Genomic DNA, 27,647 nt, shown 5'->3' with positions numbered 1-27,647 from the left:
CTGCATGCTCGTCTGGTACTCCTATATTATAAAAAAAAAAAAAAAAGTTAAATATAATAAGCTTCATCCAAATTGTTGTTTCTTGGAAGAGTCCCCAAAAAGCCGGCGACATTACCTCGCTGAATAGCAAAGCTAATTCTTTGCTCGAGGTAAGCGCCAGCCCTTTGGTCGTGGGTGCACTCGATTAGACGCCTTGAAAAGTGCTTAAAAAAAGATCGAGCGTCAGAACCCCATGGCCCCATCGTCTCTACACCAAACGGCAGAAACATATTGTCTCGACTGAGAGTAGCGTATTTCCGCATCGGTAGCCACAACACCAGCAGCTGATGGGATGGTGCCATTATGTCGACACACGAGACACCTCCCATTCTTCCAAATCTTATAATTATTAATTATTTTAAGTCGTATCCAAAAGATGAGTAAGGCGATGACGTCAAAATCTATGAATAGTAGACAATGATATGAGTATAAAAGCCATCTACATTCAATCTAGAATAGAATCTACAAAGATCTAAAAGTTCAATAAAATATTAGCATTCATTCAACTTTAATGTTTTGAGAGCCATATGTCACTACATAATAAACTAAACACTTTTAGGGAACACCAAATTCGATATTTATAATGAAAAACATTTTTAATTAACAACAATAAACGATATTTTTAACATTGAACTATGAAATGAAATGAAATAGACTTTTTGAAATTCCGCGCCTTTTTGATCGTTTATGTTATAACATTTTTTTTAAACTGGCAAGCATATAAAGTATTGTCATTATTTTTTTATTGAATTATTTTATATTTTTTAGTTTTATTTATTATTATTATTAAATCAAGTTATAAATAAATATGTATCATGTTGTAAATTGATAAGATACACATGTGAACATTAACTTGACAAATAATGTATAATGACAAAAAAGTGACACTTATTTAGAATCTTAAAAATAAACTACCTTAATTACTCACACTTATTAAGAGATCTTAAAAATGTAATGTTAAAAATAATATTTTGTAAAATTGTCATTCGAGAAAGTAATACCTTATCCTTGACCAAAGTGGAAAATTACTCATTCATTTATTCGAAATTAAAAAAGTAAGAGGACTTGTCTATGGAATCACAGAACGGAATCTTGTAAAAGATTAGGCCATTTCATAAAACAAATGTATAGTTACTCGCAGAAAATATCTTCGGGACAGTTGTATTTATTTCAGCTTTGCATTTCACTTTAAATTTTATTGTGAGCCGCATTGTAGGTCCACAGAAAAGGATTCATCTTCGAGTGTTGCGGAAGGGTTAGCAGTCTCAATTCTGCAATAGAAAAAGATTTGCATTGAGAGAAGACGTAAGGTAAACATCGATTTATTTTCACCTTAAATGGAATCAGCCGATGAAAATAAAGAGTAGAGTTCGTTACGCGTACAATGTTGTGCCTTGAGTGTTTATAATTATTTTTAGTGCATCCTTGTACGAAATGAAAGTTTGACTTATGCCACATATTCTTTTGAATGGCAGCTGGGGGACGTATCTTTAGTAGCGAGAATAGGTATTTGATATGCGACGTAAACGTCGTTTTGATTATTTTAGTTCATCGCTTTGATAATTCTATCAGCTGTAAAGTATTTTTGACGTGGACTAGAAGTTCATAGAAATAGGGTCTCGAATTGTTTTTTCCACATTAAAATGTCAAATTGTGAACTTGTCAAAGCGGGGTTGAGTCATTGTTGCAATCGTTCTATGGTCTAAGTTGTTGTTTTAGACCTATAAACATTGTTTACTTCCACATAAATTGAAAAGTAGGTTTTCGTAAATCGATTTGTTACTAAATTAGCCACTAATTTGTTTACTTTTTATTTTTTGTGCATTCTTGTTTTTGTAGATTTTTGCTAGGAAAAAGTGTTTCTATGTGGCAAAAGCCTTTATTCGCACATTCTTTTGTGAATCATATAGTGAATACCAAGTACACAATGAAATAACAAGGTTTGTTTGGTGTGAAGCATAAAATCGCTTTTTGCCAAGGACTTGTAATATGTAAAATCAGGTTTTCTTGGTTGTTATTGTGTTGTTATTCAAAACACCTGAGATGCCACACTTTCACTCAAAAGTATGCTATGCTTAAAGTAAGTAGAATCCCTAAATATATTATCAATAGGCCGAGATGAATAGTAAATAATTCCAATTTAGTGATAAAATTTATTTTTGTCCAATACATAACTATTGCAAATTATCAGTAATCATTTCCACTTTATTCATAGTTGATAAATGATTGATTTCGTTTAACAGCTGTTTAATCAGACATTAAAGTATGTTTTTCCTTAAACAAATTTAAGATAAACGGCTTTAAACGGGATAGGAATTTCCGGATTTTGTTGTAAAATATTAATATGCATTTAAGTTTTAAGCTTTATATACCTACATCAATATATTAAATAGTTATTACTTTTCCTAGCTTAGTCCTTCTAAATACTGACATAATAAATAAACAGACTAAATGTCCAACATATACATGTTCCCATGATTCCCATTTGTGCGTAAATTAAATATTGAACTTTGGCACTTTTAATATATGTTTACTGCATCTTCAATAAAACATTTTTTAGTATGTTTGGTGTAGGTAGCGTTAACTTAATATGAGTTAAGATGGTTTATTATTGTTATGCAAACAGTAACATAAAATACAAAGGTAATAAAAAGCAATTTAAGAATAAACATAAGAAACAATTTGCAACCTTGAAGTGTAAGAGTACCTGAAAGTAGTCAATAAATTAGACCTTAACACAAAGTTCAAAAATTTCAAAAGTTTACAATCTCTAAACATATTGCCAATATTTTTAGTGTTTAGTGATCTATAGGAAACACATGTAATGGTCAGTGGGCATAATGTCATTCTAATGTCTATTTTGTCACATATTAAAATAACACATCACAAATCATTATAAAATGATTCATGTAAATTCATAGATGCATTAAAAATAAATGTACTTATCAACATAATGATTTTAATTCAATGAAATGAAAATCATGTCACTATTTCTTACGATTAGTAAACTTACCTGTATGCCTACTTCTTAATTTTATAAAAGTTTGTATTATGGTAGTATGTTTTTCAAAATTATTGTACTATTAGTGACTTATATGAAGTACAACGAAGAAGATAATTTCATATTTGTTATGCCAGACATTTAAAAAAAAACAACAGTGTTTAGGACTGCAGCCTAGACCTAACAATACATACTTATTTTGTGTGTTCAGTCACATTTACTTAATTTTTAGTTTTTATTTTATACAATAAATAAATAAGTAAACAAGTTGATTGCATTCTTAAATAAATGCCATGGTCAATTTACACTGTTCGTACTTTCAACATTTGCCGAAGATGTTTTTGTGCAAGAAAAGTACAATAGTGTCATTCCAAATATTGCCTATAATAAAACATCCAAATTATGCCTATGTTTACATATTGAAAATAGGAAATGATTATGTATTCCATATTAATATAAATTCAACTTGAAATAGTTTTCTTGTTATCATCAAGATTTAACTGAAGTCTAATATGGAATGCTCTTATGCAATTTTCTACCACATATTCGCACAATTAATGCCAGCACAAGAATTTTAATTCTACATGTGAATTAACCAAGGAAATATTTTTAAGGCCAAATCATTTGATAATCTTTGAAAAAATCTTTCATTTAATTATATTTATTACTTGCATATTAAAGTTGCTTCATACTTATCGCAATCTTCTAACTACACCTTTAAATGCTTTTTAACTATAAATTAATGATTATATATATTTATTGAAAAACAATATAAATATAATTGAACTGGTAGAGAAAGCCATCAGGCATTAAGTTTGCCCTGTTCTACTTTAACTTTGTGTTAGCGTTGCAATAAATATTTAATAAATAATAATTGTGTAGGAATATTATCAACCTAATTTATAAAAGTAGGAGTAACAAAGCAAAGTGTAGTTCCATTATGAAGTGTAAATAATCATCTTCCAACTTTTTTCAATTGTTTAAAAATAGTAAGTGATTAAGAAAATAATATTTTGGTACAAAACAAACAAATTTAAATTTAATTATTTTCTCATTTTCAAAAATTTTATATCTAACATCTTTTAGAAAATGTTACTATATTTTTCTGTAGGTTACTCCTTATTATTATAATAAGTATGCATACAAAATCCTACATGCAAAATATATCTTGTAAGGCTACAGCATATCTACATGTGTCTAATTTGTATAAAAAGATATTGACCCACAAGAGGATGCCTTTCTAATAGTCTGCTTACATAATGTCCATCACCGATGCTTTGATCATCGCTTCCAACATTATCAAATGCATAACATTCTACACCTGACTGCTTTAATGAGCCATTACGCATTGTATTTTCTTTTTATTGTTCATTTATTTGTATGGTTTTGCATTCTTCTCGAAATTAATTGGTTATGAGTAGGTTTTTAAAATGAAATTTAATATTTGTTACTGTAAATATTTTACTTATGTCTAAATAATTATGGAAGTCATGGTAACTTAGCAGTCATGACATATAAAATACACAATACCTTTATGGGATATATGTTAATTAAGAAAATGGCTTGTCGACACAGTATGATTCAAAGATTTAAAAGGCAAGTAGTGGAATATTACTTTGCATTGAGAACAATATGTCTTATAATTATATGCTTGGAGTTCCCTCAGTTTATTTATCATTAGAAAACGAATAGATTCATCATAAAATTTAATGTCATATGTCAGTAGTAACGAAGCCCAATGATTTTCATGTTTATTGAATTGTTAATTATCAAAATCAAAATGTGTCACACACACACCTTAATACTGCATCTTATTATGCTTATTGTCTGTCTATACTTCAAAATCATGGTTTATATGTTAAACAAATAAACGCTTTTTATCGGAGATTCCCTGTATTGTGTGTCATGAGTACTCATGAGCACACAAAGATAAGTATGCAAACTCTGCCTAGCACAGATACTTACATTCATAATTTATATATCCACTTGACCTGAGATCGAATTGGTGCTGCCTAAACGACTTGTGTGATTATTCTACAGATAATAGTAATTTGTTTTGTCGTAAATGAAATGTCTTTCTTTGCAGGTCACATTAGGGTGGGCTGACTCTTGTTCATATTTGCAGAGGGGTACTCAACAATTGGCTGTCGGGACTAGGATGTCAGTGTTGAATCAGAGTGGAGAAGAGCAGGTAATGTGCACATTTATTTTAATACAGTAGAGAGTCGATTGTCAATAGCCTAAGCGGACTTGTTACTTTTTCCGGAGAATTCCCGATTGCATCGTTGCATGCTTGTTTTGGCGCCTTGCTACGTTCCGTCGTGGCAACGAACGATTGCAATGTATCGCGTATCGTGTTTCCGATATTAGTTGTAACTGGAGCTCAAACTTGTATGGGGGTGTAGCATTTGATCGCTACATCTAGTTTTCGAAAAGCACCAAAATCGTCGATCGCTGATGCTAAAAGTAGCATGTATGCTTAATCCTCTTACACAGAACGTTTAAAGATTCTCTTCATTCATTCAATTACTTATCTGGATTCCTTACGACAACCATTAGTCCGGTTAATAGTTTTTACTGTACTATTTTATCAAATAAGTGTTTGTAGGTGTACTATGGCACACAATATTGCTATCTTATAAATAAAACGTAAGATACGAATAGATTGTATCATTTGTTATTGTAAACATTTAAAGTCTCAAATTATAAATTTGGATAATTGTCTGTTTTAATTTTTTTCTGTATCAGTTATTCTAAATTTAATTTCCTCTTTCCACAACAGATTGCAAGAAATAAACAGTAACTACTTGTTATATTTACATAGTCTGTTATCAAAGTTTACTAGGAATTCTTTGAATAATAATTAATTTAACATATTATAATATTGTAAAGAAAAACGTATGATTTTCAAAGTCTGATACAAACGGATTGAAGTTTTTGTCTACATTTTAAAATATTTTTCTTAAAAATCATTTTTATTTATTTATGTTTTTTGATGCGCAATCTAATTTTAAAAGCATATGAACTTATGTTGACCTGTCGAATATTTTATTTGTTGATGGTTGATAACGTAAACTACCTTTGTTCCAAGTAATCTTAGTTGTATTTATTGTCAAAAAGTTAAGAATAAAACATGTATAATATAATTATGTGACTCTTGGAGAAATTTGTTTTCAACAAATTAACAAATTTATTGTTAATTAATGTAATAATTCTGGTTTACAGGTGGAATGTCCCCTGTGTATGGAACCTTTGGAGGTGGACGATCTCCACTTCTACCCGTGCACATGTGGATACCAAGTAAGTCAAAAATTACTTATATCTAGTAGAAATACATATACACATAGACTTACAGTGCACCATGTATATGACAAATATGATCTCTTTATTATATAAGAGTAGCAAACGAGCCTACAATCCACGTAATGGTAAGTGGCTATGCCAAATTGATCTGTAATAAGCCCCATATAAGGTTTAATTTCTACCTAAGGTCTATGTACGTTGTACCACCTCGAAATAGTACTCTCTTACTCTCCCTTACTACACCCTTTCAACCACAACACAGCAGCGCTTGTCACTGCTGGTATTAGGCAGAAATAAGTGTGACGGTGGCGCCGCTGGATTCGAATTACGAAGGGTTCTACCACCTTCCTAATACTAAGGTTACTAATATATCTAGTAAAAATATACAGGCATATTATATAGTGCACCTTGTATGTAACACATCAAATATATGATTATAATCGGGTATTCAATTGAATACCTGATCCTTTGCACTTAACCCTTAAGGGTGCATTAAGGATGTGCAAATTACTAGTGAGGGAGATCGAACTTAGCTAATATACAAAACTTTGACCATTTCAACTCAAGCTAAGAAGGTGTTAAATGTGCTATAGAGTGCTAAAGTAATCTAATCAATGAGAATGAAGCAATTCTATTGATAGATTTGACACACATTCATTAACTTCCATGCACATCTGCAAATGATAGAAATGGAAAGAATTAGGATAATAATAGTAGTATGAGTCAGATTAGTGAAGTATTATTAATTTCAGTCATCTACTGTAAAGGTCAGAGTTCAGGTCTAAAGATTGACTTTACAGTCAAATTCTTATTAGAAATATTGTCAACTAATTTATTAAGAGAAAAGTTATATTTTAAAAAGATGTGAGCTATATTCTGTTTAAGAGTTTTCTTATTTTTGAGTGTAAAAAATTACAATAGTGTGACTATGATTCCGTCACTATAGGGTATGTTGATTATTATCATAATGTTTGTTTTCGGCATAAAGGTTTTCATAATGAAGAATCATATAAAAAAGTATTACGGAATATATTGATATATTTTTTGCAAAAGCTTATCAAGATTTATTTTTATTCAAATTTAGACATCCTCAACAATATTATCTCATTGTCTTTTTCCTTATCTAATATTAATACATGATAAATTATATTTTATGACCATACATTATTATGATCAAAACAAAGCTATTCTAGATATAGTGTCATATATTTTCACTATATTTTATATTTTTAACATGACCTTGATTTCTCATAGTTTGCACACATACGTAATTGTTTTGATATACATATAGCAGATTAATTAAGTTTAAGAGATTTATGTATGTATTACAAGTTTTTATGATATACACTTTCTAGGGGTTGATTTTCTAAAATCATTTTATGCTGTACATATACAATCTATGGAAAAATTGTGGTAAAGAGTCACTTATACGAGGCATTCTAGCGTAGCCCACAAGGGTAACAATGCATCATTGGCCGATCTCAGGTAGAGATGTAATCTTATTAGGGATTGATTACAAATCTCCATGACTACTACTTTTATTTGATTAAAAAAATGAATAAATATTATATTTTAATTACATGTCTATAAACCTGCTAGTTTAAAACAAGGTGATTTTGATCGCCCACAAAGTAGTGTAGAGGCTAAATATGGTGATAACCTTTAGGTAAATCTCACTGACATTGTATAATATTGCCTAATCAATTTAAAAATAAACATTTTTGACAATGTTATTGTAATGCATTTTTGATGTCTTTTCAATGACATGATAGATAAAAAGTTGCGAACTGAAAATAAATGATATTTAGAAAGTGCATTCGTAAACAAATTCATGTTGATAAAACAATACTGATAGTGATTATTTTCTTTTAATCGATTTGTACTGGAGGCCAGAACATCGATCCAAAAAAAGTCGAATGCAAGAAAATAAACCTTTATATATAATGAGGAATAATACAATAGAAAATAAAAAAGAAACAAAAAACGCTTTATGTATAATAAAGAAAATAATTTTGAACACAAACGCCTTATCATGGTATAAAACATGAGTGGATCTAAATTTTTACCCAAAATAAGAGTACTGACAATGGTCCTAACACTTCAAATGCTATTTAGTTAATGGAGGCTTTTTACCCGCATAGGTTTTATTAGAACACATTTACTATTAACAGATTTTGGATTCGAATCCAGAACTCCATTTTGACTACTGAGCTATCACTAATACATAACTTTTAGATGTTTGACCTATTTTAATTATCTACTTCCTGTTGATATTTGGTCTTCATAAGGTCAATTTTCAGACAAATTAAATTTAAACAGCCATCCTTAATTAATAATCAAATAACTTTTAAACAATAGATACTCGACAATCTGTCATATTGATTTTACGTAGTCGATATGGAAGTGGTCCTAGATATATAGACACTTGTTCCATACACAGGCTAATTTGTATGGAGAGTGTAACGCGAGTGTGCTTCTTAGGAATGAGGACATACGACACGCGCAAACGTATCACACCTAATAATATTTTAATTGTTATTTAAATTTTAGTGTAGTATTTAGAATCTAAAATAATACACTTTACGTACTAACTAATAGTATAAATGTGAATGTGAGTTTGTTGGTGTAATGTGGTTCGTTGGTGGTCCGTAAATAAAAGGCGTGTTGTCCGTACGATGCATCTTTTATTACTGTCTTCGATCTTATAATCGATCGATTCGATCTTACAAAATTTCATGACAATCAATGGTCATGAAGCTATGTACACATGTCAGGGGTTCAGAAAAGGATACAGGTTCCCTTTTATTCCGAAAAAAGTACCGTTCCCGAGGGATATATAAATACATCTGACTGCGAGCGAAGCCGCATGTGAAAGCTAGTATTACTCTATACATTCTAGTATTTTATATTAAAGTGAATGATACTCATATAATGATTTATGTTAGGATGTTTTACAAAATTTCTAACAATATTTTAAAATTTTCTTGACCGTTCTGAAAATGACATGGAAAGTTTTTATAGTAAACTGTCTGTCTAGCTTCTCAAAGCAATTATGAATTTTGCTTCTTTGGATTTTGGCTATTCTGATAATATTATTTAGAGAAGTTACGCAATCTGCAAACTGCAGGTGGTTTATCATCTTTCTATGTCACCAAGTTACATTATAGTAATTTAGGTGTTTTAAATTATATATAATTAAAGTATGTTTTTGTTTCAGATATGTCGGTTTTGCTGGAATCGTATCCGGGAGGGCGAGAATGGTCTCTGCCCGGCGTGCCGGAAGGCATACCCGGAGAACCCGGCAGACTTCACTCCACTCAGTCAAGAGCAGGTAATATACTAGTGCTCGTAATATGCCTGTATCTCACTCAAAGAAAAGTCTTAATAATTATAACAATTTTGAAATATCACGTTACTATTTCTTTAACTCGTACTACTTTTTAGCTATATGCTGCTAAATTCTAATTAGACTAACTTTTTACTAACAATTTTTTTTATTTAATTTCTCCCAATGGGCAGTTAAAATACATAATTTCCGTAATAATTTCTTATCTTAGTATAGTTTGCGCTAAACTGCTAGTCCTCTCTGAATATAGAAATGAGTCGCGTCGCCATAGCAAATTGTATGACTACACCTGCTCGCAACAACTTCAGAGCGGACTAGCAGTTTGGCGCGGATTATACTGGTGGGGATAAGGTGTCCCACCCGATCATAAGAATACCGTATTATTTACATTACAACATTTAAATGGACCGTGTGTTCCACCAGGTGGCAGCGATAAAGACGGAGAAGAAGGCGCGCGAGGCGAAGCGGCGGAACAAGACGCTGGAGTCGCGGCGCGCGCTCGCCAACGTGCGCGTCGTGCAGAACAACCTCGTGTTCGTCGTCGGGCTGCCCGTGCGCCTCGCCGACCCCGAAGTGAGTGTTGTTGTGTAACACGGGCACTGTGCCCCCTCCCCGGGAACGAGGCGAGGCGGCGGAACAAGACGCTGGAGTCGCGGCAAAAAATAGCAAAGAGAATCACACTGATAGCAGAAATAAAGACAGCAATAATACAAATAGCCAAAACAGCAAAAAAAATAAAGAAAGCAAAAACAGAAGAATAGCAATAGCATGACTAGTGTTACACCACCGGGAACTTCAACCTTGAGCTTTGCTGTTTTCGGGTTACAGTGTGCCTTTAAAATTAATTTTGTCTTTTTCAACTCGAATTTGAACTAATTCTATAGGTTTCAAATTTTTGAGTCTGTCGATTTCTTGTGACGGTGGGTGCGTTAAAATTTAAATAACCTTTTCGTCTAGGACCCTTGATAAAAGGGTCCTTGTAAAAACGATATATTGAAAAATTTGACCTTGAAGTGTTGTGTGAAGTTGTTGTGTAATCGATATGTTAACATTTTATTCTGAAGTTATTTTTATGCTTATTTTCTTTTTTCAGATCCTCAAACGGCAAGAGTACTTTGGCAAATATGGCAAAATTCACAAAGTAGTTATAAACCAAAGTCCTGCATATGCAGGGTCACAAGTAAGTTAATATATGTTAATTATATTTTTTTCTAGTCTTTTTCCCCGATTCGTCTATTGGCGTCACTACGTCACATATAACAATTGATAATAAAATTAAGTATTAGGTGAATAATGTATTGTAACCAACTTTTATGGGCCCTATATGTTTATTACCACTTCTCCGTTTTCTTATTATTTTGTCTCCGCTGTTGTTTTATTATTTTGTTGACTTGTTCTCAGAAACTTTATGGCCACTCAGTTTGCACATTTTACATTGCCGCCTCGTGATCTATCGCCCATTATTAATACTCAATCTATCCAATGTTTTGCTTATCAAGGATAGCTATTTGAAAATTTCATTGTTAATTTTGGTATGTGAAAATGAATAAATTAATAATTGATAAGTAATAGGAGCTACTACAAATTGTTACATTTCAATCTCTAACAGGCAAAAATCGAATAGATAGATAATTAATAACGGGCTTATGTCGATTTGTGTGACGTGTGACGTAATTATTCCAACGTATTAACGTGTCCCGTCGTCCCGTAATTAAACCAACGACACGTTATTCCAAAGTATTATCGTGTCCCGTCGTCCCGTACAGCAGGTGCCGTCCGCGTACGTGACGCAGTTTGATAATAACCGGCATATGTCGAGGCAAATAATGGGCATATGTCAATAACTGTGTCACGTGACGTAATTATAATAACGTCACTACGTCCTAACGTGTCCCGTCGTCCCGTACAGCAGGTGCCGTCCGCGTCTGCGTGTACGTGACGTACGCGTCGCCGGCGGACGCGTTGCGCGCGATCCAGTGCGTCAACAACGTGACGAATATCTAATCCAATCTGGAGTCGATTATAAAGAAAAAAAATCATACTAGACTCATCGTAAAATTCGGCTTGTATAAAATTCAAAGATTGATTATTGATATGCGAGCTACTACAAAATGTCAAATTTTAATTTCCAGCAGGCAAAAATCTAATAGATTGATTATTAATAACAGGCTTATAATAGCGTCCCGATGTTCGATTCGTGTGTCGGGTCTGGTTATTTTAATAGCGATACGACGTTCGATTTGTGTGTGGGGTCAAGTTATTATAATAGCGATACGACGTTCGATTTGTGTGTCACATTATTATACCAACGTACTAACGTGTCCCGTCGTCCCGTGCAGCAGGTGCCGTCCGCGTCCGCGTACGTGACGTACGTGTCGCCGGCGGACGCGTTGCGCGCGATCCAGGGCGTCAACAACGTGACGCTCGACGGCCGCGTGCTGAAGGGCTCGCTCGGCACCACCAAGTACTGCGCGAACTTCATGAAGAACCAGCCGTGTCCGAAGCCCGACTGCATGTATCTGCACGAGCTAGGTAATATTATATGTATACAGTTTGTATTGAATACGTTTCGATGTTACTGCGTTTTTACTATGAATATAAAAACTAGGGGTTTCTCCAATGATATTTAAGTACTTAAACAAAAATGTTACTATTGAAAGTATAAATGAAATTATTTGCATATTTGGTCATTACATATATATTTCTAAATGATGTAGGAAATAGATGTTTGCTTATTTTATTTGGTCATTCAACATTTATTTTAGTTTTTCAATTCTGAAAATCTACCGTTAGTGAATTCAGCGCGATTTTAAGATTGCGATGAATAAGTAAACTTAATCGAAAATTATTTCTATGTTTAAATAACTATATAATTTTTTTTAACAAAATTTATCATTGTTATGTAATAGTAACTTAATTTTAAAATTTATTACGCACTCGTCAAAACTAAAAGCTTTAATTAGTAGAATTACACATTACCCATGGCAGTTATTCGTATGTCATACTTGTACGCGTAATTAGTATAATAATTAATTACGGATTTTTTATGTTTTATGTTATGTAATTCATTGATTAGTATAGATATTTCACCGCATAGTAATTGAAGGAAACCACCTATGGCAAAATGGCTGAAAAACAGTCAGCTATTTGCCCATTACGTCTCCGACAGTCATGGTGTAATTTACGCGGAACAATGCCGACATGTGCAGGAAAGTGGTGCAAACACAACAAGAAATCGAAGAAATATCGTTTTATTCGTAAATGCTCTAAAAACTATGTTTTTAATTATTTTTCAAACACGTAAATAGCTGACAGTGACAATTTCACACGTCAAAACTGGTTACATTTTTTTGTTAGAAGTTAGTAATCTTTAATAATCTGTGATTATATTCGTTTCTGTATAGGTGATCCAAAGGCGTCGTTCACAAAGGAGGAGATGCACGCGGGGCTGCACCAGGTGTACGAGCGGCGGCTGCACGCGCTGCTCGCCGCGCAGGCCGACCGCCCGCCCGCCGCCACAGGTACCGCCGTCACACCACCACACACCACTCACCACCCACCATCCACCACACACTACCTACCATCGATAACGATCCACCACCGACTACTCTACACCACACACAACACCCACTACATACGACATACCACCGACCAACCGCCACACACTACACACAACCACGCCACCACGCACCATTGACAACCATCACCGACAATACTCCACCACACACTATTGACATCCATCCATCAACATCCGCGACCCGCCAACGAGCACCATCCATCACTTCCAACTATTCACCACCGACTACCTACGGCTATTCACCACCAACGAACACCATCCACCCCCCATCAAATACCACTGATCTCCATCCACCGTCCAATACCTACCATCAATTACAAAACACCACTGATCATCAGCCACCATCCAACGCCTGTTATCATATATATTAGGCAATTATATAGATATGTCATACCACTGTCATTGTAGATCACTACACAATGACAATCAATACCACTTGACAATAACAGTAAATATTTAATCACCTGATATCACGTGGTTTACACACATTCCACCTAAATCTGGCTGCAATGCTCAAGTACCACCACTTTATCGTCATAGGTGACGTAGTGGCTACCTGAAACTTGCAACCAACTGTGTAAGCTACAATCTTCGATCACTAATAAGAACTAGATACACAATCAGCGACATAGCTTATGTCGTCAAAATTTATTGCTTTTGGTAAGCAGTTTTTTTAAAAATACCTTTAAATAATAGTGATAAGGTTGATTTTGCATTAATTTTAGATTCTGTCGCTTAGAATTTTATAAACACGTTTGACGCCAATTTTTAAGTTCATTTTTGTATGGGATTGTGTATCTAGTTTTTATTAGTGATCGAAGGCTACAATATACAAATCATCTTAAATTTTTATAAATTTTATATTTTAGGTAACTCTAGTACGAATGCAGAAAAAGGCAGTTCAAAGGATGGTAAGTTTGTACCCCATATTAATTGTCATATAATTGAATCACTCGATGGTAAGGTATTTTTAATGTTATTTCATAATTGCAGGTAATAATTCGAACTTTATCCCGACAACAGTGGTCACGTCGTCACACATAAATGTAGTCAGTACATCTAAGTGAGTACAAAGTATTATTTTCTCGTAAGTAAATTTTCATTTAAATACAGAAAATATATATTTTATAGCGCACATTTAAATGAAGATAAAACTCATCTGTCTATGAATATTATTGAATTTACAAATTGAATGTAATTACATCTTTCTCTTACATCCTTATTCACTCCCATTCATTAACTTTTATAAATGAATATAAATGAATTATTTATAAATGAATATTTTTGCTAATAGATTTTTATTATACAAAATTTTACATTGTTGCTGTAAGCAATATGTACTAATTAATTAAAACTGGTAACTTTCTAAGTTATAATTACGAAATTGTCTTTGATAGTACTTATTAAAAAAAAAACAATAATTTTCATTACATATTCACTAAATGCATTTCGAAATTATTAAAAAAAAATCGACGCATTTTCAATTTACTTGATGACATCATTAAACATCGTTAAAACATCACACAAGTAAACGTAACAGTTACCATGCACATCACACATAATTCACAGATCAAAGAAGGACTCGATCAATGGGAATATTAGTAATGGCAATGGAAATGGCAACGGCAATGGCAATGGCAACGGTAACAATAGCAATGGCAACAGTGGCAAAGAGGCGTGGCCCAGTCTCGGCTCCTCCCCACCGTCAGATAGTCCCGCCAGGAAACAGTCCAGTCCCAAGCCACTACAGACTACGGGTAATCTTATATATAAAATTCTCGTGTCACAATGTTAGTTACCGTACTCCGCCGAAACGGCTTTACCGTTTTTTCACCATATTTTATATGCATATTCTGTAGGTCTGATAATCGGCTAGTATCTATTTTTCATACCTCTAAGTGATAAGGGTTGTTCACCCATTGTTTTATTAATATTGAACGTAACATATGCCGGGTAGGCTAGTAGTAATCGATATAAATGAAATAAAGGCCTGTAAATATACATAAAGGTGAAATTTTAGTACAGTACTGGTAAAACTAAGTCCCTAGTTCTCATAGTACTTTAATGATTTAATATTGTATTGAATTATATTTACTCTAATTATCTATTTTGAAATTATAGGTGCAGGTAAATGATAATTTGCAATGATTGGTCGACATGAAATGATTCACAGACTGTTTTATGATTTATTTTAATTTTCAGTTAAATCACAAGAAAACGGCACATCAGAATCTTCCAGTCCCACTCAGTTACAAACACAACAGTCTCAAACGAAAAATAGCAAAGAGAATCACACGGATAGCAAATCGAGCAGAAATAACAAAGACAGCAATAATACAAATAGCCAAAACAGCAAGAAAAATAAAGAAAGCAAAAAACAGAAGAATAGCAATAGCATGACTAGCAACGAAACAAGTGAATCAGAAACGGTAGATACAAAACAAATTTATAATAGCACACAAAACACACACACAACCAGTTCAGTGTTCGAAAGTGATATACAACAGAGCTATCTATCAAATGAATTGGACGAACTAGAGTCGGATAGACACAGTTTGTTGGAGAACCACGATTTACTAGATAACAGTGATCACAGCTTGCTCGAGGACGACAACACACACAACCTCCTGAACGATGCCAATAATGAAGTATTAATGATGCAGAGGCATAGAGAAATGTTTGCGGGCCTAGTCGATAACAATCACTTATTACCACACAACATGAAGAGCCCGCTAGTGAACGGCTATGGTCTTCTAGACAGGGAAGCGATGTATTTAGGTAATGATAGGCAGATTAGTCAAATTAGCCAAGGTCTGACGGAAAAGGAAATGCTATTGAGAGAACGCATTCGTAGTACAATGTTAATGAGTCATAACGAAATGCTGAGACAACACAATATGATGGTGGACCCCAAACATTATATGACCACTTCCAGTATAGGACTCGATTCAGCTAGTGAATTATTAGGTAACACTTTTTATTTTCTTTACAATTGGTGGTTGACACAAGTTTGAACAAATTAACAAATTAACTTTGAAAAGTATTAGCTTGTCAAAAAGGTAATGAATATTTTTCATTTGGACACGATCCGTGAAAAGTATTTGACGTATCTGGCTCATAAATTGTTGCGATCGGTCGATTTATTGGTCGATAAAGCTTACATTTGTTAATTATGATATTTCAGGTGCTAATTTTCATCCAAATCCCAATATGCTTCCACCGTTCGGTATGCGCGTAGACAATTCCATGTCAAACACAATGTCTACGAACTCGTTGGTAAACTCGTTGTCGGCTAGCTCGCTGGCGACGAACTCATTAGGCGCGAACTCGTTGGTCACAAACTCATTGGCTTCGAACTCGTTGGGCGGGAACACGATGGCGACGAACTCGTTAGGCGGGAACACGATGGCGACGAACTCGTTAGCGAACACGATGTCGGCGAACTCAATGGTTAACTCGATGGGCGGAGCCTACATGATGCACAATCAACAGCTACTGCAACAGAGTCAACAGCAAATGGCGCAGAGCGGGCTCGTAAACGGATTCGATGTGCCACAGACAAACGTGAGTTATTTTTTTATTGCATTTTTTTTTCAAACCTTTTATTAGTGAGACATTAATCTGTGTGATTCGAATATTTTGCAGTTATGTTACTTATCTCTTCGCAAATATTATAGAAATATGTGTTAAGTATTTAATAGGACATATTAGTACTTTATATACTATGGACCATACTCTCTTACGATTAGTTATTTTCTTTTTTATAAGACTAAAGCACCACATAAGCATGTAGTCCACCTGATGGTCAGTGGACACTGTCACACCAATGGTCATCTGTAACTGAGTGGGTTTATAAAATATAGAATAGGAATTCTAACTGAAGCTGTTTACAAATGCGCTGCCACTCGTAAGGACTAACATTGTCACCTCATATGTAGTCGAGTCTTTTTCTCATATTTGAAGTTTCTCCACTAGAAATTTTCAGATATTTCAATGTACAGTTCATATAGAAATGTTTACACTTTTCTTCATAGAATTATATTAATTCTTCACAGAACGAAGGCCGATACCTCGCCGAGAACATGGACAAGTTCTTCACGGACTTCCACAAGGCGCAGCAGATGCGGCTGCTGGTGGCCCGCGACGAGCGGCGGTACGAGCAACAACAGCAACAACAACAACAACAACAACAGCAACAGCAACAACAACAGCAACAGCAACAACAGCAACACTACCCACACAACATGCTCAGTGCCGAACGGCTAGAAATGGAACACAAACAGAGGTGGGTGAAGTCTTTTTCAGATAGTACTTTTCTTACTTAATTATAGTCCGCGTAAAACTGCTAGTCTTCTCTGAATATAGAAGTGAATCACGTTGCCACAGCAAAATGTATGACTACATCTGCTCGCAACAACCTCAGAGCGGACTAGCAGTTTGGCGGGGACTATACTTTACTTTGTAGGCCACAATATATATGAGTTTAAAATAGGAGTAATTTAGTCGAATTTAAATTAAAGATGTTAAATTTTGACCCCATTTATTTAGCCACCCAAGATACAGGTATATGTTCCGGGGGCGGGGAGCAGACTGGTAACACAGCGTTCCAACGAACCAAGCGAATACAATCGCCATTGCTAACCATGCACATTACACTTGATTCGTAGAATCGTTTGTGTCCCTACAACTTAATATTCAAGCATGAATACGTAACCAAGTAGATGAAATAAATTTATTTTTGTTCTGACGTCGAATCCCAGACACGCCACCTGATTTTTCAAATTTATGCGCATATTTCAAATTACATATCACTCGCCTAAACGGTAACGGAAAACTTCGTAAGGAAAGTTAAATGCTTGAGAGTTCTTTTTAAAAAGTTCCCAAAGGTAAAGGTGTGTGAAGTCTACAAAACCACACTTGGCCTATGTAGTAGCCAAAACCCTTGTCAAGACAGTAATGGGTTGACAGCGGAATTTTAAAATATTGTCTTTACATTGTAGATAATATTTCCTTATAAGTGTTAGGACAGTGAAGTAGCTGTAGCGATGGAGACAGGTTTTTCAAAATAAAAGGGAGTTTATAAATTAAGGGAGAATTATAACAGAAATGAAAGGGAGAGAAATAAGAATGGTAGAACCCTCTGTGGTTAGACTCTGGCAGCACCACCGCCACACCTATTTCTTTCTTATAACAGCCGTGTTAGTGCTGCTGTGTTCTACTTTGAAGGATGTGGTAACGGAGATATACTTTCTGAGGCATTCCAGCTTAGTCCTCAGTGGTAGCGGCGCATCTGTGACCGACATCAGGTTGATTACAGTATCTATACATATAAATAAAATTGGAGTGTCTGTTTAATATTGAAATAGCCGCTTTTTACAAGCATATGAATATACATACGGTACATACACCAAAATAACATTTTTTACAATTTTTGTCTGTCTGTTTGTTCCGGGTAATCTCTGAAATGGCTAAACCGATTTTGACGGGACTTTTAGTAGCAGGTAGCTGATGTAATAAGGAGTAACTTAGTCTACTTATATTTTAGAACTAGCTGTGCCCCGCGGTTTCAACCGGGTTATTTCTTTTTAATTCAGATGAAACCGCGAGGCACAGCTAGTTATGTATAAAAAAAGGGTATTTAGAACCGATTTAAATAGTAGCTATTTTAAATTCCAGAATGAACAACATGCGGGCAAATGAGAACAACGGCGGTCGCGCTGCCGGCGACGGTGACGACGACTTGGACTTCGATCCGTTCAAGGAGACGCAGAAGGCTCTAGCTGAGATGATGGAAACTGAGATGATGCTCAACAGTATCTCTAGCGGGTATGTTGAGATGTTGCAATTTAATGTTGTTAGTGTGCTTTGTTGATAAGCAATAATTTCAGAATAAGGATGGTAGGATTCTGAGTTATGTACACAGTCATATGTATGTCTATTAGAGTGTTGAGTGCTCTGGTTTAAAGGGTCTCTAGCCTACGAGGTAGAGGCACATATATGAGGTGTTACATCCTATAATTTGCGTGTTGCTTGTAAACTTCATAATTTGAAATTTGCGAAAATCTATTTTCTTTAGTCATTTTGAATGTGGTATCAGACCATTAGTAATTAAGTCTATGCCAGAGTTGTATAATGAAGTGTTGTGTTGCAGCGACAACCTGGAGCGAGTGCGCCGCGCCCGGCTGGCGCCGCCCGGCTTCGGCCACGTCAGCGCCTTCCCGCCCCGCCACCAGCCGCACCATCAAGGTACTGTAACTACACCGTATCGTGTCGTGTCGAGTAAAACAAAGGCAAAGGGAGATTTCCCGCCGGGCTAGGTGATCATGCCCGGGGAGCGACCGCGCTCCGACAGTCTCAGTTCGGAGCTTGTATATATATGCAAGATGTTTAGAAAACTTCGATAGCGTGATTCAGCATCTCGCCATCTCTTGACGAGTAGCGGGAAGTCGCTACAATATCATAATGTTAAGCCCGCTTCACATTCACGCGAGAATATCGCAAGAACGCGGGAGAAACACGATTCGTATCTGCTCCACATTCTCGTTTTTCGTGCTTTTCTCGCATTCTCGCGAAATTCTCGCGAGCGGGCTTTACGTTATGAGCGTAATTAGGAAGGTGCATGGTATGTAATGTGTATGGTAAACCTTTTGTGGTTCGATTCCTGTGGCACCACCCCCACACCTATTTCTGCTTCATAACAGCAGTGCTAAACGCTCCTGTAGTCTCGTTTGAAGTGTAATGGGTTAAGGGACATATGGTTTTCTAAGGCGTTCCAGCTTAATCGTCAGGGGTCCACAGGTAGGAATATCTAATCCTATCTAGGGTTGATTACTGATGTCCATGGGCGGCAATAGTCACTTACCATCAGGTGGACTGCATATTCGTCTGCTACAGTTATATTATAAAAAAATAGCATCATGTGAAATGAAAGGTTGGGTCGTGTCATCGTGTAGTTTTTTATTTGCTTTAAATCCAATATCTAATAGTTTACTTTTAATTTTATCGACATATAAATACTACGACTTACTTAATTACTAATACATCAATTATAATGGTGTATGATCTAACGTGAGCATAACACGGTATATTTTATTTCTAGGTTACAACAACACAAACAGCGCGATGTACTCTGATTGGACGCAGATGGACCCGGCCATAATGTCGACATCGGTGAACTTCGGCAAGAGCACTCAGCCCGCGGCGGCGGCGCTGTCGCAACAACAGCAGGAGCTGTTCGCGCGCTTCAACCAGCTCAGCGTGCAGAACGGCGTGACCAAGCTGCCGCCCGCGCTGCCGCTGCCGCCGCAGTGGGCGCTCGGCGGCCAGAAGCTGTGGGGGGTGCCGCTGCCGCCCGGCTTCGCGCCCGCCAAGCCGCCGCAGCGCCCCGCCGAGTGCATCGACGCCAAGTAGACGTGCAATACGATTCCCGCGCACCCGGATTATATTTTCTATCGACGTATTATTCTCTTTCCGTTGGTGATGTGATCGATAAATCTTTGTATTAAGAGAGCATATTTTAACGAGAGAAATATGATAACAAAGGAATTTGTAAAATAAATTAACCTATTTGTTTTATTTAAAGTTGAATTATTATTTCTATTTTTTATTTTTTTTTTGATGTATTTCGGCTCGCTCCCCGGCTGGTATTATCATATTTCTTAGTGATTTCGTTCTATTAGTTCTTTACTATTCTTTCTCGACTGAAGATATATGTATATTCGTTATTATATATTATATAAATGCTAGAATCGTATCCCTGTTACATCAAATTATTTTTTCTATATTAAAACGACATGCCAATAACACAACTCCATTTGTACCTTATTGAGCCATAATCCTTAAAGTTGATTAAAACTAAAAAAAAATATCAATTTTTTTCAATACCAATTACCTTCACATAAATCCTAGAACCAATTACCCTCATTTATAAACACTTTGTTTCTTGAAATGAAAACGTTAAAATAAGAGTAACTAACAGTTGTAAAATTGACAGTGGTTATTGGATGGTCCTTTACATATAAACAACTGCAACACCTGCACTTATACCTTATTGAAAGAAATATTTGAGTTAAAATTACTGCAGTGTTCCTACAAACTTTAATAAATTTTGGAAAATACAATTGCTAATCCAAAAGACTACGTAAATTATACTGGTAAATTAAATAAACATATTTTATTCAGAGTATATTCTTTACAGCAATATTTTAATGTCAATATATCTACCATCACAACACAAGGTGTTTCGTTATGGAGAAGAAGCGGCGATAGAAACACCACAGGACACATCTTGAAAAAAAAATGAAATAGTGGTAGTAATCGCTAATTTATATTCAATATCATCTTACTGTGAATGCTATCATTGCAATATTAACATTTTTGCCGTATTACTAATACCCGTTATTATTAATCAATCTACGTTCGATAATTAATATCGATATCGAATTAATCCATCTAATGTTTTGCCTACGATAAATCGACGTCTGATATTTGCCTTAGGACGTTGTCACATCTTTAATAGGCAAAACTGAATAGATACTTATTTTATATTTTGTATAACAAATGGCTGTTTCGCTTTATAAAAGTTATAAATATTATTATGTAAAAAATCACAGGTAAAACTACAAGGTAAACACACATTTTTAAGTAGATCTTTATTTATTATTTAATAGATTCTGAATATTACGCCATGACCAGAATAGATACTATAGTAATCTCGGAACAATAAAATTGTAATGCAATCAAAATTGTCACAAATTAGGCGCAGAACGTTCAAAATAGTAATAAATAATTTTCTAGTCCACTCTCTAGTGAGTATTATTTTTGGAAATCTAATTTAGCGACGACTTCGCGCCTTCTGCATACAGAAATGTAGTGTGGGTGCGCCCTAAGACTTCTTATGGTGGGAATAGGCAAGAGTATATTATGCTCATGAATATAGTGTATTAAACATTTAAAGTTAAGCATCAGGCCCCAAAAATGGATGGTACCTTCCACTCACTAATTTCTATTACACTTTGCCGTCAATATACCCGCGTGGGTCAGGCCCATCCCACGGAACTGTTTGTCCATTGTGCCAAAAGAATTGACCCCCTGCCTGAGGGTTGAGAGCCACTTTCAAGGGTACCTCTGCAGCATCTTCCGGTGTAACATTTCCAGCGCCTTTTGTCATATCCGAAATAACATATCCGGGATGCACGCAGTTTACCAGGATACCTGAAAATGTGACGTAAAATACAATTTTAGACTGTTTTAAGGAGATCTGCAAATGTTTATCAATTTTTACCTTAGATAACAACCGGAACCGACTGATAATGATATAAGAAACGCTTTTTTTTATAGTAGATTTTTTTTTGAAGAGTTGGTATCATAAATACCAACGATAATCCGTAACACAAATTGAATCATTTAAATATCTGATTGACCGGGTATCGAACCCGAAACCATTTGCATGTTCGACAGATGTACTAAGTAGCGTGACAATACGTAAAAAACGTATTGGGCGGTTGAGCTAAAAACTTCGATACTATTGATTTATAACAAAAATTGCGAGATGCTAAATTATTAATTTTGATAAATAAAATATTTTATCTGACTACTTACTGTACTAGGATAATTATTATACTTTTTAATATTTTCTGTGGATTAAGAATTGCTTCCTATCTATATTTTCTTACAGTAAATCACATCATGATGATGTACCAAGAGTATAATAAAAGATTAGTAAAATCTATAAATAATAATAAATCATACCTCTGTCAGATAATTTTTGGTTTAGCATAAATGTATAAGCGTTAACTGCAACTTTGGAAACAACGTAGGGCGACTCCCCCCATCCTTCGGTTACTTCTTTACCCAATTTAACGGCTTCTACATAATCATTCATCAATTTTACCAAGTCGTCGAACTGAAGATCGGGCGATTTTATTTTGTTCCTTAGTTCCTCAGATGGTATTCGCGACAAATGACCGGAAGAACTTGAAATGTTAATGATATTGCCCTTATCATTCATAATTGGTATTATGGCCTCAGTAAAAGTCACCAAGCTAATAAAATTCACGAACACTGTTTGTTCCGCCTGTTGCAACTTCGTTTCCTTGGCATCTTTGAGGAATAGTATCCCAGCATTGTTTATCAGTAAATCAATCTTTTCATGCCGTTGTTTAAGAAACACTATGAACTTTACAACGCTTTCAGTATCAGTTACATCGAGCTGATGATACTCTGGGTTTAGCCCATCTTCTCTTAGTTTTTCACAAGCCTTTCTTCCTCTTTCTTCATCTCGTGATGTAAGGTAAACAGTCCCTTTGAATCTCTCACAGAGACCTTTTACTATAGCGAAACCGAGTCCTTTATTTGATCCGGTGACAATAGCTACTGGATTACTAGACATGATTTATTTCAGTAATTTAACAAGTTAACGTTCCACCTAATTGTATAACCGTATTGATATAAAATTCATATAAGTGGTTTTTGTGTTATTGAGATAGCATTCAGTGATAAGGCTGGGATTATTTATATATTGATATTACTATGTGCATGTAGCATGATAATCCTATCCTATTGCTTTTACTTATTGTAAAGTTCGAAAATAAGTACCAACTTTCTTTTAAAATGAGGCGAAGTGATGCGTTGCGTAGGTATAATATGTATTCTATCAGGATCTTTTTTGAATATTTCACTTCATACGTAATCTTATCTCAATATTGTAGCATAGACAACTGCGTCATACTATATTTAAAGAACACGGACGAGATAAGCAATCTACTGCTTACGTCTGCGATATAAACTCCCACTAATTCGAGTAATGTTGCGTACAGCGTGTACCTACTATTCAGTCCTTCTATGAAATCAAGTTTTCCAAACGACACGTCATTAGTATCTCCTTTGTTGTTTTTATCTGTAGTTTTACCATCGTGTTACAGCGCCATCTGTAATTAATTTAACACTAGAGAACTACACTGAGTACTGACAGTTGTACGTTCATTCACCATTCATTCACATATTTATCAGCTGAGCGCGATGTGATAGCATCGTAGTATTTGCTTTGCACTCTGTTGTGTTTATTAAACTAACCAAACTTCAATGAATCTTCTAGAAAACAATAACATCATGTCACTTTGGCCGAGTAGACCACTGTTCGGAGACGAAATGGTGTTGCGATCGATCGATTGGATGGAAAACTTTCCTTGGAGGAACGAGAGCACAGTAAAAGCAGAAAAAGACAGGTATGAAATATGTTTGAATGCGAAGGACTTTACACCGGAGGAAATATCGGTGAAGACTGTTGATGGATACATTGTTATTGAAGGAAAACATGAAGAGAAGAAGGATGAGCATGGCTTCATTTCTCGTCAATTCGTGCGCCGCTACGCCTTGCCTGAAGGTTGTCGAGCCGAGGGTGTGGAGTCGCGATTGTCTCCGGATGGGGTGCTGGTCATCACTGCACCCAGGCAGCGTGTCGTGAAGCGTGACACCGTGATCCCTGTCTCTCATCAAGGATCGAAATCAGTAAAATCCAAATTGTAAGGGGCCATAATGTTAGTAAACAATCTCAGTGATTACTAACGCGATTATTTTTGTTATGTTTTGAATAATATTTTGTTAAGTATCGTGGATCTAGTAATAAAAAAACCTTATCGAAACTTCATTAATCCATTGACGTACATATTTAAAATTAAAAAGATTTAAGTTAAATAATTTTGCTAATATTGCAAGTGTGAGATCATAGGTGCCTGTTTACGTTGATTAGTTTCCATACAACATACAAGTTGTCGTAATCGCTAAAGGTTAAAGGCTAAAGGTTCGGGGTTGCAGATGTCGAGAATATGCAAACCCCATATAAATATTTGTTTTAAAAAATCGCGCTTACACCAAATTAAAAGACGTGTGTAACTTTATTAGCGGATTAAAATCTTAGATAATAGGCGAAACAATGGCGTTTTGGCGCAAAATTTAAATGTTATCGGTGATAATTTATCACCTACAAATTGGTAGCAATGGCCGGCAGAAGTACTTTTTCTGTAGACCAATAACCCCTTACGGTAAGCTGCTAAAGATTTCTTGTTTTGACAACGGTTATGGTAGCATCATTGAAGGTGGTAGAACCCTTTGTGGTTCGACTCCGGCGGCACCACCGCCACACCTATTTCAACCTAATAACAGCAGTGTTAAGCGCTGCTGTGTTCCGGTTTGAAGGGTGTGGTAAGGGAGACAGACTTTTCCGAGGCGTTCCAGCTTAGTCCTCAGGGGTAGCGGCGCATCTGTGGCCGACCTCAGGTAGGAATATCTAATCCTATCTGGGGTTGATTACAGATGTCCATGGGCGGCAGTAGCCACTTACCATCAGGTGGACTGCATGCTCGTCTGCTACTCTTATATGTATTATAAAAAAAAAAAAATCATGGTAGCCTGTACCAAGAAAATAGATACTATGTTTTGTATAGTAGTTTTGTTAAGTTCATTGACGATTATGGCAGTTAAAAATTGACCGTTACTAATCATATTGGTATCATTTTCTATTTCCGTAGACAACTTCGTAGATAATTCGATTTGCGGATTAATTTTATAAATGATTTATGGGATCTGTACGATTATGAGACTAGTAGCTGTAAGCTCATGTGATAAGATAACGTTATTATAGCTGGAGAAATTTACTGCTTTATGCAAAGACATTGAATTATAAACAAGCAATAGTACAACGAGGGAGGAAAAGTGTCGAAAAGTTACTAGGTTTTAATGAGGTTTTTCGAAATATAAGTCGAACTTCAATCAATGGTCAGACTTTTACCTATCAAAGGGCTCAGACCAAAAAGGGTAGACGAAGCCTCGTTGAATATTCGCATTGAAGTATGACTTGCATTTGTGTGACTTTTAACACTGGCGGATTTCGTAAATGTGATTTTTTATTATGAAAATTATAAATTCGAATTATATTTACACCAGGCAATGAAAAACGTGTGTACTACGCAAATCGGTAGAATTTGTTATGCGTAAATATTTAGAATTATATAAATTCAAGAATATGATTAACGAAGTTGGGCAAATAAGGGTTAATAAGGGGTCTTTTTATAGCTTTATTATTTTATACACGGATATGAATGGGTCACTATGATGGATTATTTTTTGTTATTATTATAAAATAAACGTATTAATAATAATTCATTTTAGTTTTATCTTATACGTTCCTCACACCTGCGTTTGGATATCACTTGATAAATATCTAATTAATTAATAGTTGATAAAGTTCTTAATAAAATATTCTAAAACAGAACTTCAAGTTAAATGGGTATCATAAAATGTTTTATTAGACTAAAAGATATATACTGTCGTTATTTCTGAATATCTAAATACGGCAATGCTTCAATCAATCAGAGTTTTCGAGTGCCCAAGTCCAAGTCATTTACCAGGCTTGCAACTTTTCAAATATTATCACTTGCTTGAAGCTGGGATGGAAAACATAGTGAAGAATCCTGCAGGCCGAAGAGGTCTAAAAAATGTTCTGAAACGTGGTAGACTATGGCCTTAACCTCTAACCCACTTTGAGAGAATACCCGTGCTCAGCAGTAGAACAGTAATAGGATGACTACGACGTTAGACACTCACCACATACTCCATGACTCACCATAGCAACTACAGGAACATTTTTTATGTAATAATGTATATAGCATAAACATGATTTAAATATACAGTAGATCAATGCTGATAAGATATGGAAGTGATATTACAGCAGATAGGTGACGTAAGGTAATTTGGCTGTAATTTTTACGAAAAAAAAATCGACTTGACTATATCTAATATATATTATTTTTTTCCCAAACAAAGAAAGCAATAGGTACATAATATAGAAGTTTATTTTCAGAAGAATGCATGTATGAACTGTTAAATACAGTGATTATGGAAAAACATATTTTTTTATTACTAAAAAAATCTGCCGTTGGAAGCTTTACTGCAAAAATATATTATTATCAATATTTATAAACTGCTGATTTTACGTTTTTTGTACAATAACTCCATCGTGCACCTATAGGTTTTGACAACGCTTTCTACAAATAAATATTATACATTTAATGTTAATCAATATTGATTTATCTTTAAAAATCGGTAGGAGTATTTCCTAGCGTCGGATCTAAATTATATCACGCAGACACGGGCGATGATTGCTGAGTTGCGGCTCTTTCGTGATTGGCGTCGAATCATTGTAATTGATTTCGATATGAGGCTAGAATTCTTTGTTGTGAAGATAATAAAGTACAAAATACGATGATAGTTATCATACCTTGCATATAATCTGACCTTGACAAACAGTTTGCCGCCGGCCGCGTGCCCATATTGACGTACCTCGTCCGCAGTAAGGTAAGGACATCTTTACCTTTATTTTACAT

The 27,647-nt window shown here is 35.0% G+C and overlaps 2 protein-coding genes across 4 annotated transcripts; one reads left to right on the top strand and one right to left on the bottom strand.

Annotated features, from left to right (window-relative positions):
* Positions 1–1,069: 1,069 nt before the first annotated feature.
* On the top strand, positions 1,070–21,074 carry Cnot4 (CCR4-NOT transcription complex subunit 4). Of its 3 annotated transcripts, none has more exons than XM_073089978.1 (17): positions 1,070–1,349; positions 5,127–5,231; positions 6,266–6,340; positions 9,561–9,674; positions 10,113–10,262; positions 10,783–10,869; positions 12,032–12,221; positions 13,094–13,210; positions 14,136–14,177; positions 14,260–14,329; positions 14,836–15,023; positions 15,469–16,233; positions 16,451–16,830; positions 17,322–17,551; positions 18,943–19,092; positions 19,418–19,512; positions 20,366–21,074. In XM_073089978.1, the coding sequence occupies exons 2-17, from the start codon at positions 5,199–5,201 to the stop codon at positions 20,674–20,676; spliced, it is 2,997 nt and encodes a 998-aa protein (XP_072946079.1). In that variant the 5' UTR covers positions 1,070–1,349; positions 5,127–5,198; the 3' UTR covers positions 20,677–21,074. The 3 variants fall into 3 exon arrangements, with proteins under 3 accessions (XP_072946079.1, XP_072946077.1, XP_072946078.1); XM_073089976.1 differs by having other exon boundaries at positions 12,029–12,221; XM_073089977.1 differs by lacking the exon at positions 1,070–1,349 and adding an exon at positions 1,522–1,545 and having other exon boundaries at positions 12,029–12,221.
* An 865-nt stretch (positions 21,075–21,939) lies between these two features.
* On the bottom strand, positions 21,940–23,656 carry LOC140754839 (carbonyl reductase [NADPH] 1). The gene is made up of 2 exons (XM_073089975.1): positions 23,017–23,656; positions 21,940–22,479 (listed from the first exon to the last, which is right to left on the bottom strand). Exons 1-2 carry the CDS (start codon positions 23,654–23,656, stop codon positions 22,274–22,276), a joined length of 846 nt encoding a protein of 281 aa, XP_072946076.1. The 3' UTR covers positions 21,940–22,273.
* Between the last annotated feature and the right edge of the window lie 3,991 nt (positions 23,657–27,647).

This window comes from Epargyreus clarus, unplaced genomic scaffold (genome assembly GCF_041222505.1).
Source record: "Epargyreus clarus isolate Ecla_fem2 unplaced genomic scaffold, WU_Ecla_fem_2.2 ptg000031l, whole genome shotgun sequence".
NCBI lineage: Eukaryota > Metazoa > Arthropoda > Insecta > Lepidoptera > Hesperiidae > Epargyreus > Epargyreus clarus.
This window is presented reverse-complemented; position numbering and strand designations above follow the sequence as displayed.